Source organism: Mugil cephalus, chromosome 5, assembly GCF_022458985.1.
Source record: "Mugil cephalus isolate CIBA_MC_2020 chromosome 5, CIBA_Mcephalus_1.1, whole genome shotgun sequence".
Taxonomy (NCBI): Eukaryota; Metazoa; Chordata; class Actinopteri; order Mugiliformes; family Mugilidae; genus Mugil; species Mugil cephalus.
The window spans coordinates 5,221,549-5,239,058 of record NC_061774.1 but is presented as its reverse complement, the minus strand read 5'-3'; the positions used below and the strand labels follow the sequence as shown (position 1 = coordinate 5,239,058).

At 39.6% G+C, this 17,510-nt stretch overlaps 1 protein-coding gene across 2 annotated transcripts in view; it reads right to left on the bottom strand.

Moving 5' to 3' along the window:
• The window catches only part of slit3 (slit homolog 3 (Drosophila)), a 209,869-nt gene that overhangs the window by 23,715 nt on the left and 168,644 nt on the right, over window positions 1-17,510 (bottom strand). For both annotated transcript variants that reach the window (XM_047584852.1, XM_047584854.1), the window contains 11 exons: window positions 17,229-17,372; window positions 15,863-16,006; window positions 13,265-13,428; window positions 9,827-9,959; window positions 8,210-8,278; window positions 8,004-8,075; window positions 6,620-6,691; window positions 3,583-3,654; window positions 3,396-3,478; window positions 3,215-3,295; window positions 2,298-2,422 (listed from right to left, as the gene is read on the bottom strand). In XM_047584852.1, the coding sequence (XP_047440808.1) occupies window positions 2,298-2,422; window positions 3,215-3,295; window positions 3,396-3,478; window positions 3,583-3,654; window positions 6,620-6,691; window positions 8,004-8,075; window positions 8,210-8,278; window positions 9,827-9,959; window positions 13,265-13,428; window positions 15,863-16,006; window positions 17,229-17,372 (1,159 nt within the window). The remainder of the gene's footprint in view (window positions 1-2,297; window positions 2,423-3,214; window positions 3,296-3,395; window positions 3,479-3,582; window positions 3,655-6,619; window positions 6,692-8,003; window positions 8,076-8,209; window positions 8,279-9,826; window positions 9,960-13,264; window positions 13,429-15,862; window positions 16,007-17,228; window positions 17,373-17,510) is intronic.

Sequence of the window (17,510 nt, the reverse complement as noted above, 5' to 3'; positions counted from 1 at the left end):
TTGTGCAATGACCTGGATGATGGGCAGACCACAACCTTAATAAAAAGAATATTTTTCATTCATTTTGACCACTCACTAGGTGACATGCATTATTATTATTGTCAGCAGGTATTTTTCTGCAAGAATAGTAAGACAAAACTGGCCCTTTCCTCCATTGTTTGAAGTACAGACAGTTACTATTTATTTGTGGACTTGTAATTTGCATTTTTCGAACCACAGACTTTGGAATATTTTAGGTGCGGTGAAAGAAAATAGCCTGCAGAGAGACAGAGGGTTGAAAATATCTATTTTGGCAGTTTTATTTGAAAATACAGCTATTTCCTAACCAACCGTTCAACTTTCACGCTGAACTCTGTTGTTCTTTCTTTGTTGTTCAGTGTTGTTTTTCTTTCTGTTTCGTGAACAAACATCCAAACTATTTTCAGCAGCACACATGTGCGTATCCACCAGTGTACGCACACAATAAACAAATGCATGGAGAGTTTGCTTTAATTCTACAGTTCATTGGTTTTCCCCACAGACACTTGTTTTGTGAATAAACAGCTTTCACTGTATCATGTATCAGAATGGTGCACATACACACACACATCCAGCCTTGGGGCTGTGGTTTTAATTTCAAACCTTTGGCCGCCAACACACCTACTTCCTCCGATCAAAGCAGAGAAGAGGACATTTCTTCTTTTTCAACCTCCATCCATCTTAATTATTTCCTTTCCTTTTTTTCAACATTGTTCTTTGTTTACATTTTGTTTCACTCTCCCTTTTCCTCCTCTTCTTTTCGAATCTCACACTGTCCCACCTCTCTTACCTCGTTCCCTGTAGTTAAATTCCTCTCCCTCCTTCCTCTCTTGTGTCCCTCTTTCTCATTCTTTAACACCCTTTTGTTCTTTGCTCCTCATTATCTTATTCTTCTAACGCATTTTAATTAACACCGTCCCAGTGGACCCCAACACACAGTGAAAAACATACACACAGACATGTACATGCACAGACACACACACCAACGGTCCCTGTTTCCCTGTCTGTGACCTTGGCAAGTGATGTTTTAATTAAAAGCAAGACTAAGGCTTTGTCCTCCCACAAAAGCCCAAAGGTTATGGTGTGTGTCTTCTCATGGGACCTTAAGTGCATCTCTAAAGTGCTTGCGCAAATAAACACAGGTGCACACACATGCATTAACAAAATCTCCTTCAGAGGCTTGAACCCAGTGATTCCTATACACATAAAGGATAACCTGGGGAGCACACACGCACTACTGTGCAAACGCTTCAATGTTTTGAGATGTTTAGATTCGATCCATCTTACATTACCATTATGGAGGTTTCTGGTGCTTCATAGATTCATGCTGCAGCATAACAGCAACCTCACTCTGACATACAGTCGGAGCCATAAAGATCAATTCATGACATTATTTTTGACAGCTTCCTTACTTTAGTTCTGGATAGTTCTGCTGTGCATACGCTCACATATATTTCACAAGCATTGCTCCTTTCAGTGGTAGATTGCCGTGTCTTTTCCAATGCAGAAGCATACAGTATAATGTACAATGACAGTTATTATACTCTTTCTCTTGATCCATCAGTACTTCAAGTGCAGCCAGCTGCTGTCATCATTTGTCATCCATTGATGAAAAGGTAGATACATAATGCACACGAGGCTGAAACTAAGCTTGATAATACTATTAATGTCACATCCTTATGAAGCATGGATATTGATCCAGGATACCGTTCACACAAGAAACTAATTGTAACATTTGTTGCTGCCACTGTGTGTAGTGAAGTCCATGGCACTGAGTCTTCAAATGCAAAGGAACCACTAAATAAAGTCAGATAATTGACAGTGATGGTAGATGGTACTGGGAATCAGGAGACATTGTCATAGTTCAAGGACTCATCTCTACACCTCCACTAAAATATATGATCATGTTTGACAAAGTAGTTTGGAAGAAAACTTCCAATAAACAGCAGCAGGGATGGCAGGTCCTCATAAATTTAACAACCCAGATTTACGGCAACAATAAATAAAAGAGCTAACATACATGTTCATGGGATCACAACGGAGAAGATGTATAAGTTTAATCTAACTTAGATATTACAATGCCAGTTGACAATGTATTAAATTGTTATTTGATACATTAAAAGAACATGATTTGGTGATTGAAATTTCAATGTTTGTGTTTTTGAGATAAACTGGATGCTACCTAGACCTTTTAACTAAATGTGATATACCAAGCATGTTACCTCTGGCAACTGCTCCTACTTAAAAGTTTCTCCCTCTGCTGCTGTCAAGTACCTCACCTTGAATCCATATGGACAGGTGCAGTGGTAGGACCCAACGGCATCAGAGACACAAGTACCATTGTTTTGGCAGGGTGCTGCAAGGCAGGGGGCACACTTTGACATCAGGCTGATATCCACTGGACCTATGAAAGATAACAGAAAAAAGTATGAGAGAAGAAAGAATGTAGGGGAAAGGAAGCAAAGGAAGGTGTCAAAGGCAAAGACATACATATTTAGTCACAATGTGCTAAAAGGAGCTCCGGCAGACTTCATTTAATGGATGGTGTGCTAAGAAAACGCCTTACAGGATAAGAAAAGTAAGTGCTTAGGAGAGCAATAAATGTGATTTGTTTCAGAGGCTAGGGCATGTAGAAGCAAGAAGAGGAAGAGGAGATCTGATTCAATTTGATGATGTGAGGCGGCTCAATACCTCAGCACCTAGAGTCAAACCCCATGAGTTCTTTTATCACACAAGCACAGCAAACAATACGTATATGATGACATTTTATTCTTTTTGCATAACAGAATTTTGCCCGTGTGTAAAAAAAATAAAAAATGCACAGGATAAAGACTTGGTTGTCCTTCAAGTTTGTCTGACATCTTAAAGCAAATCAAATTGAGACAATAATCCAATAATAATAAATGCAGAGACGACATTTTCACAGCCACTGCTGATCTCATCTGCAAAACCATCAGTAGCCCTCCTCGCTATAAACTCTGACACTTGATCTACTTTCACATTTTTCGAGGCAGCACGGAACGCAACTCTTCAGATGAATGGACACCATGTTGTTTAGTAATCTGTCTAAATCCAGGAATTAATCAAGGAGTAAAGCAGCTCAAGATTGATATGGACAAAAAATTGAATTCACTGTGGGTGGTGATGGTGAGAAAAAAAGGAGATCAGCGAGCAGAATGAGGAGGGAAGGACTCACCTTTACACTGAAATCTGTTGAGTGGGGTAGTGAGAAGCAGTCTGTCAGCCATGTCAGGAGGTCCAGTGCAACGAGCAATGCCTAAAACCACAATTATATCATTTTAATCTCTCACAGGATGTTTGCCAACACAATCTGGTTATAAATACTTCGATAGATTCCACTGATTGTAATTTCTTACCGGGCTCTTTAAAGCCGGCCTTGACCCACTGAGAGAGCCAACGCAGGTCACAGTTACAGTACAAGGGGTTGGCACCAAGAGCCCTAGATACAATTACAAGCACAAAAGTAGATATTTACAACTTAGATGTACATAATCAGAAGTGCATGAACAGTGCAGACAAACAGAAACATGGCTGTGTACTTACAAGTGGGAAAGAGAGGTGAGGTGGTTGAAAGCTCCTTCTGGGATAGTTGAAAGGTCATTACCATGGAGAGTTCTAGGGAGCAGAAATAGAGAACAAAACAAGACTGTGCATGAATATTAATCACAACAGTGACCTTGTTACATAGTTTAAAGGATCACTTTTCGACCCATTGTTTATATAATTGTGTAGTCAATTAATATTATTAGGTGTTCTCCAGTCCGGGATGTTATAATGTTAATTCCATGAACTTCCATGTATTTAAATGCCATTAATATATTTACTACAGCTACACGTTTGTATCCACTGCTAGTATAACCTGACCACTGACTGCTCTATATTTAGACCAACATTTTGAAGCTGCTTTTAAGACGTGTGCTACGGATAATTTTGCAATGAATATCTATACAAATCTACTGCATCATATCCATCATATCAGAGCTAAATGAAAGTGACTGCCCTGCTGACTAATACATGATTTGGAGCAAACTAATACACCAGTATAACCCACACTAGCAGCATACTGCTAAATTATTTAAATTTATTCCTGGTTCCTCAGCTCCAGACACCATCATCCCTTTATATAATGGAAAATAAATAAAATATTTATGAAAGAATAACACAAAATAAACAGAAAGCTTATTTTCATTGTTGGGCAATAAAGCTTATTCTCATCTCTGAAAGGAATATAAACTGTCTCATATGGTCATCTAGCAGACCGAGAGCGTGTGTGTGTGTGTGCATGCGTGTGTGTGTCTGTAAAAACCTCCAGTGCCACAGGGACAAACTGTAGGCAGTGATGTGTATTGGGGTGAGCATGTGTATTTTTGTTGTGTGCCTTTGGGTGTTCGTGCAAGTGTCTGAGCACCAAGATATGTGTGCGCGTCTGAAACTTTCGTCTCCACAGGCTCAGAAACTGTGGAGTGTGTGTGTCCTTTGTGTCTATCCATTTGAGTGTGTTGCCTGCTGGATATAAGTTCACATTCCATTAGAGCGAAGGGCTGTGGCAGGGGACGGCTATCAAACTGCCACTATTGGAAAAAGTGTGTACGTGTGTGTGTTAGTGTGCACATGTGTTTGTGTGCATAATTGAGCGTGTGCATGTTCGGGCCTACTTGTACCAGCGTGCATGCAAGTGTGTATGCATTTGTGTGATTGTGTGTGTGCATTTTCTGATCTCACAAATTTTATTTGTGTCTGTACTTAATGTGTTTAACTGTTTGTGTGCATCTGTGTGTGAGTTTGTGCATTTATGTATGGTGGTCTAACAGCCCCCGCGCAAGACTGGCCCAGAGGGGGTTGTGGGTAATGAGCAAGTGACAGTGATGGCTGCCTGGCAACCAGTTGCTATGCGGGGGCAGAGAGGGATCAGTCCCCACGGCAACATCAGCTAAAATGAAAGGAGGAAAGGAAGAAAGAATGAAAAAAAGTGATCACTAAACTTCTGCAAGGTGAAAGCCTGACAAGAGATACAGTCAGTATACAAAGAAAAGGCCAAAAACAAAGCTGACTGCTCAGGGTGAAATATTGACTTTCTCTGTCTGGGCAAAAAAAAAAAAAAAAAAAAAAAAATGCTAGGGAAAGTTTAGAAAAAAATTACTACAGAGTATAATATATGGAATGAGCACCACATCTTTGATCACTGGATGATCTGTTTGAAAGATCTCTAACTTAGCAAATAGGATCCCGAAATTTGTCAGCCTACAATTAAGATTATCTTTAAAAGTTTCATATTTTACCACTGTAACTCAAGCGAGCCCGTTTAGACAGTGTATCAGTCTTTCTTTTATGACCGTGTGAAATATAGTCTTACTTCAGAGTGCCAACCAAGCCGCAATCTCCGTTGCTGAAAAATGAAGTGAATGTGGAAATGCCAAAAAACTGCAGCTCCTCAAATGGACAGAGTCTAGCTCCAAAAGTGATTAACTCGCCGTAGACCTCCATGTTAAAATGCCCAACTTCACAGCAGAAAAAAAGAAACATGCATTCAAAGAACAAAGTCTTTGGTTTCTACATCTGATGTTCTCATTTATGAAAACTACTCTGCAACTACTCTGTTACGTATGAATAAGGGAATGATTGCTTTGAGTTACAGGTCCATGTCATCTCAGCTCGCTAACTGCAGCTAGACCGGCCACGTCTTCTCCATTCATGCTTCACCTCTTTACTGATTCAGGCAGAATCAGGCACTTATTCAGACAGACATTAATCTATAATGCGTCCTATGGGTGACGTCATGGAGAGTTTGTCGATCTATGAATAAAGTCTATGGTAACAACAGCCAGAACAACAAAACGTCTTTGTCACTGACCTCTGGTAGATTGTTGTGACTATGTTGGAAAAACTACTGTAAAGACTGGTATTGTGTTGAATTATTTCAATATAATTTTCTTCAGAGGAGGAACTTCATTCAACTCCCTCATTTAAGGCTGGCAATGCAGGTCTCAGATATGAATAAGGATGAAACGTGTGTGGTCAAATTGGTTGTTTGGGTAACTTAACCTTTTAAAAAATGCTGGAATCAGCAATCAAAAGTAAATACTTCTGATAAATAAATGTATTTATGTGTTAGCATGTACGTTTACGAGAGGATGGTCAGACAGCAATATCCATGTGCACACTGTGCATGCGCACGCATGTGGGCTTTTGAGACAGAGGGTGGACAACCAAATGGATGACTGAGAGAAACAGAGGCTGAAGGTCGATTCATCAAACACAACATTGGGCGGAGAGAGAGGAAAGGAGGAGAGGATGGATGGAGGAGAGAGGGAGAGACACACAGCGAAGGGACACAAGGCGAGAGACAGGCCAGACCATGCAGATGGAGAGGGAGTATTAACAAAATGAAAGATTGTCTCTTTTATGGCTTTTAGTACCCTAAAACAACTGTGAGTCATTTTGCAACCGGCTCTTAACGTGGCACTTGGCCTGAAACCAGGGGAGTGATTAAACTTTGATTTAGCTCAGTAATATTACTAGCAAAGGCGACTGTTGAATATTGAATCCACTGCGGCACTTGAGGATGAAGCTTGCTACTCACAGCAGGCGAAGTGACTTGAGACCGTCAAAGGCATGGACCGGTATGCAGCGAATCTGGTTATAACTCAGGATGCTGGAAGACAAAAGACACAAACAAGGTCATACAACTTAATCTCTGACTCAGGATGCCATTTTTCAAAATACTACATAGTCATTTACGATTATTTTCTCTTGTCTTTCAGACAACATCTCTAGTTACATAAAAAAAAGAGAGTAAACACACAAAAAGAGGGAAGACACATGGGGTGACGCAGCAGATCGGGTTTAACATACTGAGGAATCTGCAGCCAGTTCAGGTTAGACAAGAGAAATTTGACAAGGGAACAGCATTTCAAATGCTAAATAAAAGATAAGTAGGGCTAAAAAGAATTGCCAGAGGCAAACCCATGGCTTTTGGAAAATTACACCTTTGTCTTGCAAAAGAGCAAATGAAACTACAAATAAATGACAGGGAAGAGACAAGAATATAAGATTTCACGCCCAACAACACAGTTTTTGCCTCATATATTAGTTTAGGAACAACATCATCATCCCTTCAGGTTCAAAAGTGATGGTGTAGAAGTTCGAGAAAGAAGCTTAAAATGCAATAAATTAAACCTGAATACTGAGGAATCTGATGTGGAAAGTTAGAATATGTGTCCACCTTTAGTACGGTACGCTTAGCCAAAACATTTAACACAAAAAACTGTTCCAATGATGCTATCGGGGTGCTGACAGTCGAAACATGTGGTCAGACTGGGCAGCTCCTAGGCGTGAATCAGTGCAACTGAATGAAATATGAAACGGGGAGTTCCTAGAAAAGATCAAATGTGCTCATTCACCTTTGTCTAGACATTCAAAATCCAGTAAGTTGATGTAAGGTCCAAGTAATAAATGATATAAGCTAAAAACTAAACAATAGAGAGACAAACTCAAGATAAATCCAGTAAAAAGGGAATGTTATGTAAGACTGATCAACAGTAAAGATAGAGACGATAAGAGGGAGGACTGAGGGAGCAGACGAGCTAAAGCAGAATATTTCATTCTGTACTTAAAGTGTCAGAGAAGAGAAAAGCATTTTAGGATGATTACGAAAGGGTCATGAAGAGAAAGATATCATATATCAGATAAGAATTACAAATGAAAGGCAATAAGAGCATACAAGAACACAGACAGAAATTGAAGAGCGGGAAAGGATAAAGAATACAGATGCAGATAGAGATGAGGAATGAGAGAGGAAAGAAGAAGCAGAAAAATAAGAAGTTAGAGTGATAAATCAAAATTAGGCTTAGAAATCACTTGGTTGTTAACATTATACACACACAACTCATGTGTGTCATCATGTATGTTATTCATGGACATATTCTTAAGAATGACAAGGAGGCTGTGTTGCCATGCACACTTACAGTGTAGCTAGTTGAGTCATGTTGCTGAAGGTGTACGAGGCCAGTGTGCTGATACTGTTGTTGCTCAGGTCCCTGTATAGAAAAACATAGAGTGAGTGCACACGCACAGACACACACACACACAGAGTATGCAGTTTTCTTTCTGATCAAGAGTTTGGCCTAAGTCTGGTGTGTATTCTGTTCAGGGTTGTGTGATTGGTACGTACACCAATGACAGCTGCTTCAGCGCGGCCAGCTCCTTGGGCACAGATGTCAGCATATTACCCTCTAGGTAACTGCAAGGAAACACACATATTTTATGTTATCTACAACATACACACAAACAGAGGCATGTGGGAGTTCATTTTATGTCAATATAGCACATAAAAGTTTTGGTTTTGGAACTTATGCCACATAAAGGAGGAACTGAAGACGAGATGAAGTGAGGAGGAGGTGAGGATAAAAAGAGGTATGAGGTCTAGCACCGTAAGTCAACACATACATGTAATTTACAAGGACAATGGAGGGTTTCTAAGATAAACAATTGTGGTACTTATCTTTTCTCCAAAAACCGAAAATTATCACTTTAGACAAAAAAATGTGTTGAACATAAATACAATATGATCTCCCTGGACTTTCTTTCTTGCCTTCAGACACATACACTCAAGCACATGCATGAACATATTTTATGATTGCTGCGCTCAACTCCTCTCTTTCTCTCTCCCCCCTCTCCTCTCTCTCTCTCTCTCTCTCTCTGTCTCAGGTCATAAGTAGGTCATGTGGACAGTATGATGGAGTGTCTTCTTCAGCCTGATCAATACCTAATCACTGCTATTGACCCAGAGCAGACCTATTTCACAGCTAGAAGGGTTTCTGTGTATGTTTGTGTGCGTGTGGTTGTGTGTGTGTGGGTGGATGTGTTTGCAATAATTTACCTTTACTACTGAAGCTATTAGTTCAAGCTTTTTCTCCTTCTGAATTTGTTAATCGTGATTAACATAGTTTTAACCTTGCTTCTCCTACATCAGTTCAAACAATTACTATCATTATAGACGTTTCCTTTATTGTCTCTTAATTAAAAGGATTCCAGTTTGAATTTAACAACACAAACAAGACTCTTTACAGTAGGTAGCAGCTCTGATACACAAGAAAATCATGTGGCAAATAAACCATTATTATATTATGAAACATTTTTGACAGTAATAAAAGAACATAACTTAAAGTTTGTTTGAGTCTGTCTAAAAATGCACTTTTGATTATTAGGGATAGGAGTGAGAAACACCGCACTGCTCTTGTAATAAATGCACTTTGGATTCTTCACAGAAGTGGTTGTCATTATGGAAAGCTATTAAATGCAATTACATGTATTTTTTTATTATTTTTTTTTAAATAACTCTGAAACATTGGTGGTATTTGCTTTCAGCAGTGAGCGTCCTAGCAGCATAACCTCTTACTTTTACTGTGGCCAGATTTCAAATATTCAAAGACTTATTCAACATCCAGCGGAAACACATAAACTCAGCACCTGCAGCACTCACCTTCCCTCACAAGAGAGCCATCAACAGAAAGAAACAGAGCATGTGTGTGTGTCTTCACTAAGTGATTTGCTAGATCCCGAAGCAGCAGAGGGCAAACTGCTGCATCAATATTGCACTGCAGCAAAGTGTGACTTTGTGTGTGTTTATGTGTGTGCGGGTTTTGACTTTGCACGTTGTTGGTGAGGTTTAGGGTCGTCCAGTGACAATGTGCATGTAGATGTCTTTGGTTTTTCCTATCCGTCTATCTGACAGTGTACATGCTTGTGATGGTCTGTGTGTGTTACAGTGTGGGCGCGCCTGACTCACAGCTCGGTGGTGTCCTTGGGAATGCCCTTGGGCAGAGAGTGCAGCCCTCTGTTGCTGCACCGTACCACGCCATCTGAGCACGTGCAGACGTCAGGGCAACCAGACGCAGGAAGACAACCATTATCCTCAGCACCTGGAGACAGGGGGGGAAAGAAGGGCACATTAGAGAGAGACAGAGGAAAAGTGGGGAATGTGGAAAGAAGAGAGGAATATACAGAGGCAGAGAACCAGAGAAAATATGTAGACAGAAAGAAACAAGAGGAGCTAAAAAAGGGGCAAAAAGACAGACATTAAAGAGACAAAGAAAACATTAAAGACGCAGCAAAGACAGAAAAAAGTGTGTTTACTGAACTATGTATGGCACTTGATCAGTTCCATTGAACTCAGCACTTTTTGCTTTATAATCCATGTCAAACGGCCAGAGGCTGCTAAAAATCAGCCACACTGGTGTGTGGTGTGTTACAACATCCGCCACGGGACCTTCATCCAGGTCACACTGACATAAAAAGGTGATTAGGTGATTTTATTAAAAAAAAAAAAAAAAAAACACTGAGCAGATGTGGTTGCAAGATGAGCAGCAACGACTTTAAAAAGTCATGTAATGCAAAGGAAGTTGACACACTTTGTGACCTGTGTGGTTTGGTCAGACGTGAATATCCTCCAGTTCAAATGTTGTGCTTTAACTTGATTGTCTTTTCCTCCTTAAGTAGCCAAATACTTAACATGTGATTTTAAATGTTAACAAGTAGTTCAAATAGGAATGTTGAAGTGTTTTGTTAAAAAAAAAAATGGTTCGGTTAAACTCAACAGTTGTACGAAAGCTGAAGATAAGAAGCAACACGTGATAGGAACAAAATTATCTGAGTGATTGTAATCATTTTAACACTCAGAGATAAGAAGGATCAGAGACCGGTGTGGAGTGTTGTTCTTGGCTTAGAACAGCTTCCATTTCCTTGATTGACATGCATACTTCTTGCACACAGCTTTAATCTAGTGCTGCAGTATGTAAATAGTTGAACTGCGGTCCCAAATGTAAAACAAGCTAAGTTAAAACTATAATGAAGGATAATGAAGGCTGGACACTGAGCCAATAATAATACAACTGCAATCTGAGTTTGTGTGCAAGTGAGAAAGAGGAATAAGAAAGTGAAAGACCAAGTTTATACTCAATATGCCACAATGTGCTGATTTAATACTTGTGTATATGTGCATGTAAGTGCACATGCTGAGTTTGGTGCACAGTAAAAGTTTTTAAATAGCTCCCTCCTCCCTGTCCTTCGGCCATTTTCTCATCCACTTTGTAGTTTTCTAATTGTGTTAATGTCTAAATGTTGACTAAATGGGCGCTTATGTGCCAGTGAGCGTGCGTATACTGTATGTGTGTCTAATCTGATGTGTGTAGCGTGTGAATCCACAGGGACGTGTAGCCGTGGGCTGACTCACTCTACAGTTGGCTGATTGAACATCTAAATGTGCGCTAAATATCTGCTCACAAATTCAATTAACTTTACCTTTCCCCTGGCTGCCTCTGGACACCTTAACAGTCATTTTACTCAACTATAAATAGACTGGTCATGAGATCTTGTGTGTGTGTGTGTGTGTGTTGGTGTATTCCTTTGCTTGTTGGTTCTTTTCAAAACTAGTTTGCACACACCTTCAGTGTGGACCTTTTAGTATCATGAGGCAGTAAAGTTTGGTAGTAACCTGACTTTTAAGAAATGACGGGCATCCAGTCAAAGAACAAATTATGTTATACTGGTGATGATCTAGATCTTTGACTTCCACCATTTAAGCTACAATAAAAACTATGCAATAAAAACAATAAATTGTACAAGTTTATTTTCTTCAGTATCAGTACTGCTAACATTTAGGTTAGAACAAAGAGAGCTATCCCCACAGCACTGTCTTAGCACTGTTACATGGTCTGAATCATTATTCATTCATTCATGATCATTATTATGGGGAAAACTGTCAGGCTTTGGTGTTGGTCATGTTAAGCCTAAAATGCAGCAGCAGTGCAAAACAGTGTCGGGTGAGGAGGTGAGCACTGTCCTAAAGAGGTACATTGTACATAACTTGATAATTGGAGCCCTAGTGGAAAAGGAGGTCATTGGATTCATTAAAACACAAAATATGCTAACTCTATGCAGTTTTTTTTTTAAACTGATACCACAGATGCTTATGATAAGTGAGAATAGTGTTAGTTAGCAAATTGGGAACATAAATGTATACTGTATATAGCGTCTGAGTGTGGCCATCTGAAATTATGTTAGGGCAGCTGAGTTTGAAAGTCGTTTTTGTGTGTGTGTGTGTGTGTGTGTGTGTGTGTGTGCGTGTGTGTGTGTGTGTGTGCATGCATGAATATCAAGATCTGACACCATGTTAGAGTTTCTTCACTTGAACTAACCCCACTAACTACTGTTCAAACTCGTTTTCACTAAATGGTTCCTGCAAAGCTACAGGAAATTAGATAAGTGTAATGAATAAAAAGAAAACAAAATAGTAGGGTAAGAGAGGCTGAGAGAGACAGTAAGGGAGCAAATAGGAGATCTCAAAGCTGAACAGAAAGAAAAAGGGGGAAAATGAAGACAAATATTACATGGGGCCAGACCACAGTTTGTCTATGGCGTCAAAGGTGGCGGCCAACCCGACAGCCAAAGTCACTATATGCAGGCATCGTCGTGGTAACAGCAACACCACTGTATAAACCACAAGCTGATGTCATTTAGGGCTGTTTTTGCCAGTGGTTACTGATCATTCTGCCCTTCCAATACCCCGCTGAGGATGTGTGTGTGTGTGTGTTCATCTGCTGGTTGAAGTCATGAAGTCATGATTGAAGGATGTTACACTCGCAATTTCAACAAAATACAGAACAATTCATTGTATTTCTTGCTGGCAGATGTAGCTTTGTCTTATGCCAGGTGTTCTCTTTCTACTTCCATTACTTAAGAAGTAAGTAATTTGAAGTGTTATTGTGCTTTTTCCCATCTTTCACTCGACTATATCATAAAATATGTTAGAATTTTTTCCACATGCTACAATTTTCCTTGAGTGAATTTTCTCTTAGAGTATTCACTTTAAAAAATGCAGAATGCGCTTAGTTTTGGATGAGTAAACATGATGCAAGGACATATTTAATTTACCCTTCAATCACTTGACTTGTGCTCTTATCTGCTCAGGACACATGGCTGCTGACTGACACATCATTTATTTCAGGTTTTAGAGCTGTGACCTTTTTGTTTTCCTGATACTGTAGCTTAATTTGAAAGGCCGGCTGCACATCCTGTATACCTTCAAGATTAACACCAAGAATTAAGTTGTCATTTCCCCTATGGTTGTGCTTTATGTGTTAATACTGTTGTTTAATATAATAAAAAAGGGGAAACATAAACAATTATTTAGCCAACATTAATGGCAGAAAGGAAGAGAGTGTCACACCGTCACATGTGAAGTCTGGAGTAGCCACATCCTGGATGGGAATCTCCTTCAGGAAAGCTGGTTTCTGACAGCGAGGGTTTCCACTGACCACCCGGGTCTTCTTCAACCACTGACCCAACCAGGCCAAGTGACAATCACACATGTACGGGTTGGACAGAAGGTTTCTATGGAAACAATGATGGACAGACAGAGAAAGAGAAATCATTGAATCACAGTCGATACAAACAAACAAAGAGACACCAATAAAGGAAATGCTGCTGTACAGTCATACTTCAGTGATGTCTGTTGTCACATTGTGATAAATATAAAACAATTCTGCACATGAAGAAATGTCCCCTTTTTTCTGAGAGCTCAGGTAACAGTAAGAGTTTTTGGTCAATCACACATGTGAATAAATTCATAAGTGGAAGACAAAGAGTGGTATGGGGAGAAGGGAAATAGAGAGAGAAAAGGTTATCTGTTGTCATTATTCATTTTGTAAAGTACAAGACGGATGGAGACTGAAAAAGAAAATGTGGCAGAGGGAGAAAGAGGGGAAGAAAAGAGAAAAGGTTATCTGCTCATTTTATTCATTTTTGATCACCTCTCACTGCATTTTGTTGCTCTTGTAACACAGCTCATGTAATATTTATTCTAAGCCATTTTTAAACTGAAAAGGGTGGAAGGGACGGCACATTCAAGACAGTGTAGGCAGTGTAAGTGAAAGCTGCTTTAGCCATCTTAAATCTTGTGGCACATCCAAAGTAGACATGGACAAAAATATCAACGTTGCATTTTTCCGTTGCAGCTCATGTCTTCTAAATATGATCAAATCAATTTGAAATAATTATACTGTATGTTTTAAATAAATGTTTTACACTGCATAGGATATTTATGAATGAATCACTGAACATTAACATTGAACTGCAGAGGCCAACAAAACACTGCTGATTACTCTGAGCAGTTTCTTTCTTGCTGACACTCGCATGAACATTTTAGTGGAAAAGATTTTTGTGAAAAATATGTTTAGATATTTAGGCATTATATCAGTGAAAATATTAGAAGCTATGTGCTTCCATGTTGTGTCCAGAGATCTACAAGCGACACATTGAAGTTCAGTTTATCTACTGCAAAGTGTTGCCATTGGTGCAGTTATATTAATGCTGTGCTGCTATAGATAGGGACACTTTATTGTAATGAATTAACCTCACTTCGTGACCAAACCTAAGCTAAATCCCTTCCTTCCTCTTCAGTGTGTTAATCTTTTAATTAAATGGACAAACTCTATTGGGAAACAATGCATCAAGAATGGAGACAGATATTAGCAAAAGAGAGAACAACGAGGGAGGAATGATGGAATGAACAGGCGGCCTGGAAATAAAAACTATGCATCTTTCTTTTATGTCAGACAGCAGGCAAGTGTCTGAATACAAAATCAAGTGTTACAACAAAGACAATGAATAAAAAAAGGAATGAACGATGACAAATGACAGGGGTGAGAGAAAAATACTATCTTTCCATATTTGTAGTCATAATAAGCAGCAGCCTCACTGAGCAAACTTGAGTTTATGAACAATGCATCCATCTATCTTCCCCCTCTACATTCCCCATTTCCCCTTTCTTGTCTCTCATCTTTCCTCCCAAAAGACTCAGGTAGAAGCTTGAATCAAAGATGACAAGTACACAGCAGGACAGAGAGCAAGAACAAAGGCAGAACAAGGGAAGGAAGCATGGAGGGAAGTAAGTAAAGGGAGAGAAGACGATGTGAAGAGCCTTTCCTGGCATTGAAAGTCTCTCTTCCAAGAAGAAAACACATAAAAATCAAGCTGTTATGTTTTATTGAGTTGACGAAATACAATTCTTTTTACAACATTAACATCTGGGGGTCTGATCAGGTGTTAAAAGGAAAACACACATACACACATTCACTTCTCTCTTGCTGCCCTCTCTCTCCCGCTTGTTAATGTGGCAGTTTAATACTTGTCATAACTTTAGTACATGGCAGTATTTGTGTACTTCTGCATACAGACTAAACACTAACCAGCTACAACACTCAGTCCAAAATATGCCACCCAAGATCCTGAGCCTTGGTTGCAGCAGGTGTGTGCATCTTTGGGAAGGTAAAAAACAAAACAAAAACAAGATTGCAGATGTTCTTGTGTGTTCCTTCGTGTTCTTGCTTGTTCATGTGTGTCTACGTACGTGTGGGCGTGCAGATGCTAAAATATATTCAGCTTTGATAACAAATATCCTGGGATCCAGACCAATCTAGTCGATAATGATGGAGAGCATCTGTGAGAGGAATCATGTCCAGAGAGCAACACGTGTGCAAATGTTGGTGTGTGTGTGTGTCTGTGTGCGCGTGTTGCGCGGAAGATAACTCCCACTGCAGGGCTGAAAAATTAAGGGATTGAGCAGGAGAGAGTGCACGGGAGAGTGAGGGACATAAATAAAGACGCGGAGACAAACGAGAAGGGAGATACGACCAGATTTGAAGATAGACACAAATTGATTGTGACGCACGTTGAGAGATAGGACAAATGATGGAATGGAAATGAAAAAGCAGAGGGGGAAAGTAAGCACCAGAAAAAAGGGGAAATTCAGACACATGGGACTCACATGGTGGACAAGGAGTGTAGCGTGGAGAAGGCTCCCGGGGCGATGCTGGAGATCCGGTTGTCGTAGAGCGACAGAAGACGCACCGAGCTCAGACCCGTGAACGTATTGTTGTCAATGCAGCTGATCTGGTTGCTCCGCAGCATGCTGGAAACACAAATATCACATATTTAGCTAATGAAAGCAAACACTTACTGTTAGCGCATATTTACTTTGACTTGGGATAGTAATAAAATTTAGACTTTATTAGTAGTAAAATGACATGATGCCCCTCATTTTTGTTTAACCAAAAGGATAAGTGAGTCTTGTTATGTCCTGAGTTAATTAACACTTAGAATAGATAAAATGACACAGACAAAAGAGATAAAAGGACAAAAGACCAAACAAAAAGCAGAAGCTGACATAAGGCAGCTGTGACAGACTCTGTAATATGACATTAGTTTTGACATGGAGTCATGTGGGACCATGCTAAGTGAGTTAGTTAGCATTAGCAATCTCTGGGACAAGCTAACCTAGTTAGCAAGGCTATTACTGGAGCAGGGAGCCTTTTAACATAATACAGAGACAGCAATGATACCATTAGAGAGTCATTAGCTGGCATATGTATACATGATAGCATTAGCTCGTCATTACTGAGCGTGCACAGACAACATTAGGTCATGATTTTGTACACAGTCCTGTAAACCCTAATTAGACGCTAGCCTCTTTATGGAGGGTGCCCAAATTAAAGCAACAACAATATGTTGTCATTAGCCTCGATTTTAGGGTGAGTGAGTAAACAATCCTCCCTTTTAGTCTAGGGAAGAAAAAGTTAAGTTCATCTTAAGTTAACATAAGTCGGCTGACAATCATAACTGTGGACAGTATAAAGGACAGCTAACCTATATACTGTAAAATGTAATACAAAGGCAAATACAAAGGCAATATGTGTTGTACTACAGGTAAAATAAGTCTTTTCATGGCAGCATGTAAACAAGACACAGACATAGTGGCTCACTTGTAAAAAGACCTTATAAAATGGTCATGGCTCCTATATGTTAGTCCTGTTTTTGATTATGTGAAGAAGACTTTTTAACCTTATTAAGGTTTTAGGTGAATTCATAGCTCTGACGTTTTTCCAGTGCCACATCGACTCTGCTTTATATTAGGCTAGGTTATAGCATAATATTAACAAACTGAACACACACAGAGTGATGTTTCTATTATCCTTATTCTAACATTGACCTAAACTCAATCTCAACCAAAGCCTTACAAAGTCTACATACTACAATATAATAATGTAATGGATCACTTCCCTTTTCATGGACAATCCCTCCCGTTGGGAACAGATTCATATAAGCACAGTATGATGACTTTAAAATGTACTCACAGAGTTTTCAGTCCACCAAGACCTTTGAACATGCGTCCCTGCAGTCCAGTTAGCTTGTTCCCCGTCAGCAGCAGCTCTAAAACTCCACCAGCTCCATCAAATGCACCTTCACGGATGTCCCTCAGCTTGTTGTTGCTCAGATTGCTGCAGGAAGTACAAAAAATTCTGATGAACAAATGAGCTTTTCATATTTAGGCCATTTTAGGTAATTTAATTACACCGGATCGCCTAAGACGTTTTTTATGTCAACTACCAAAGGGATAATAAAACCACACACGCAAA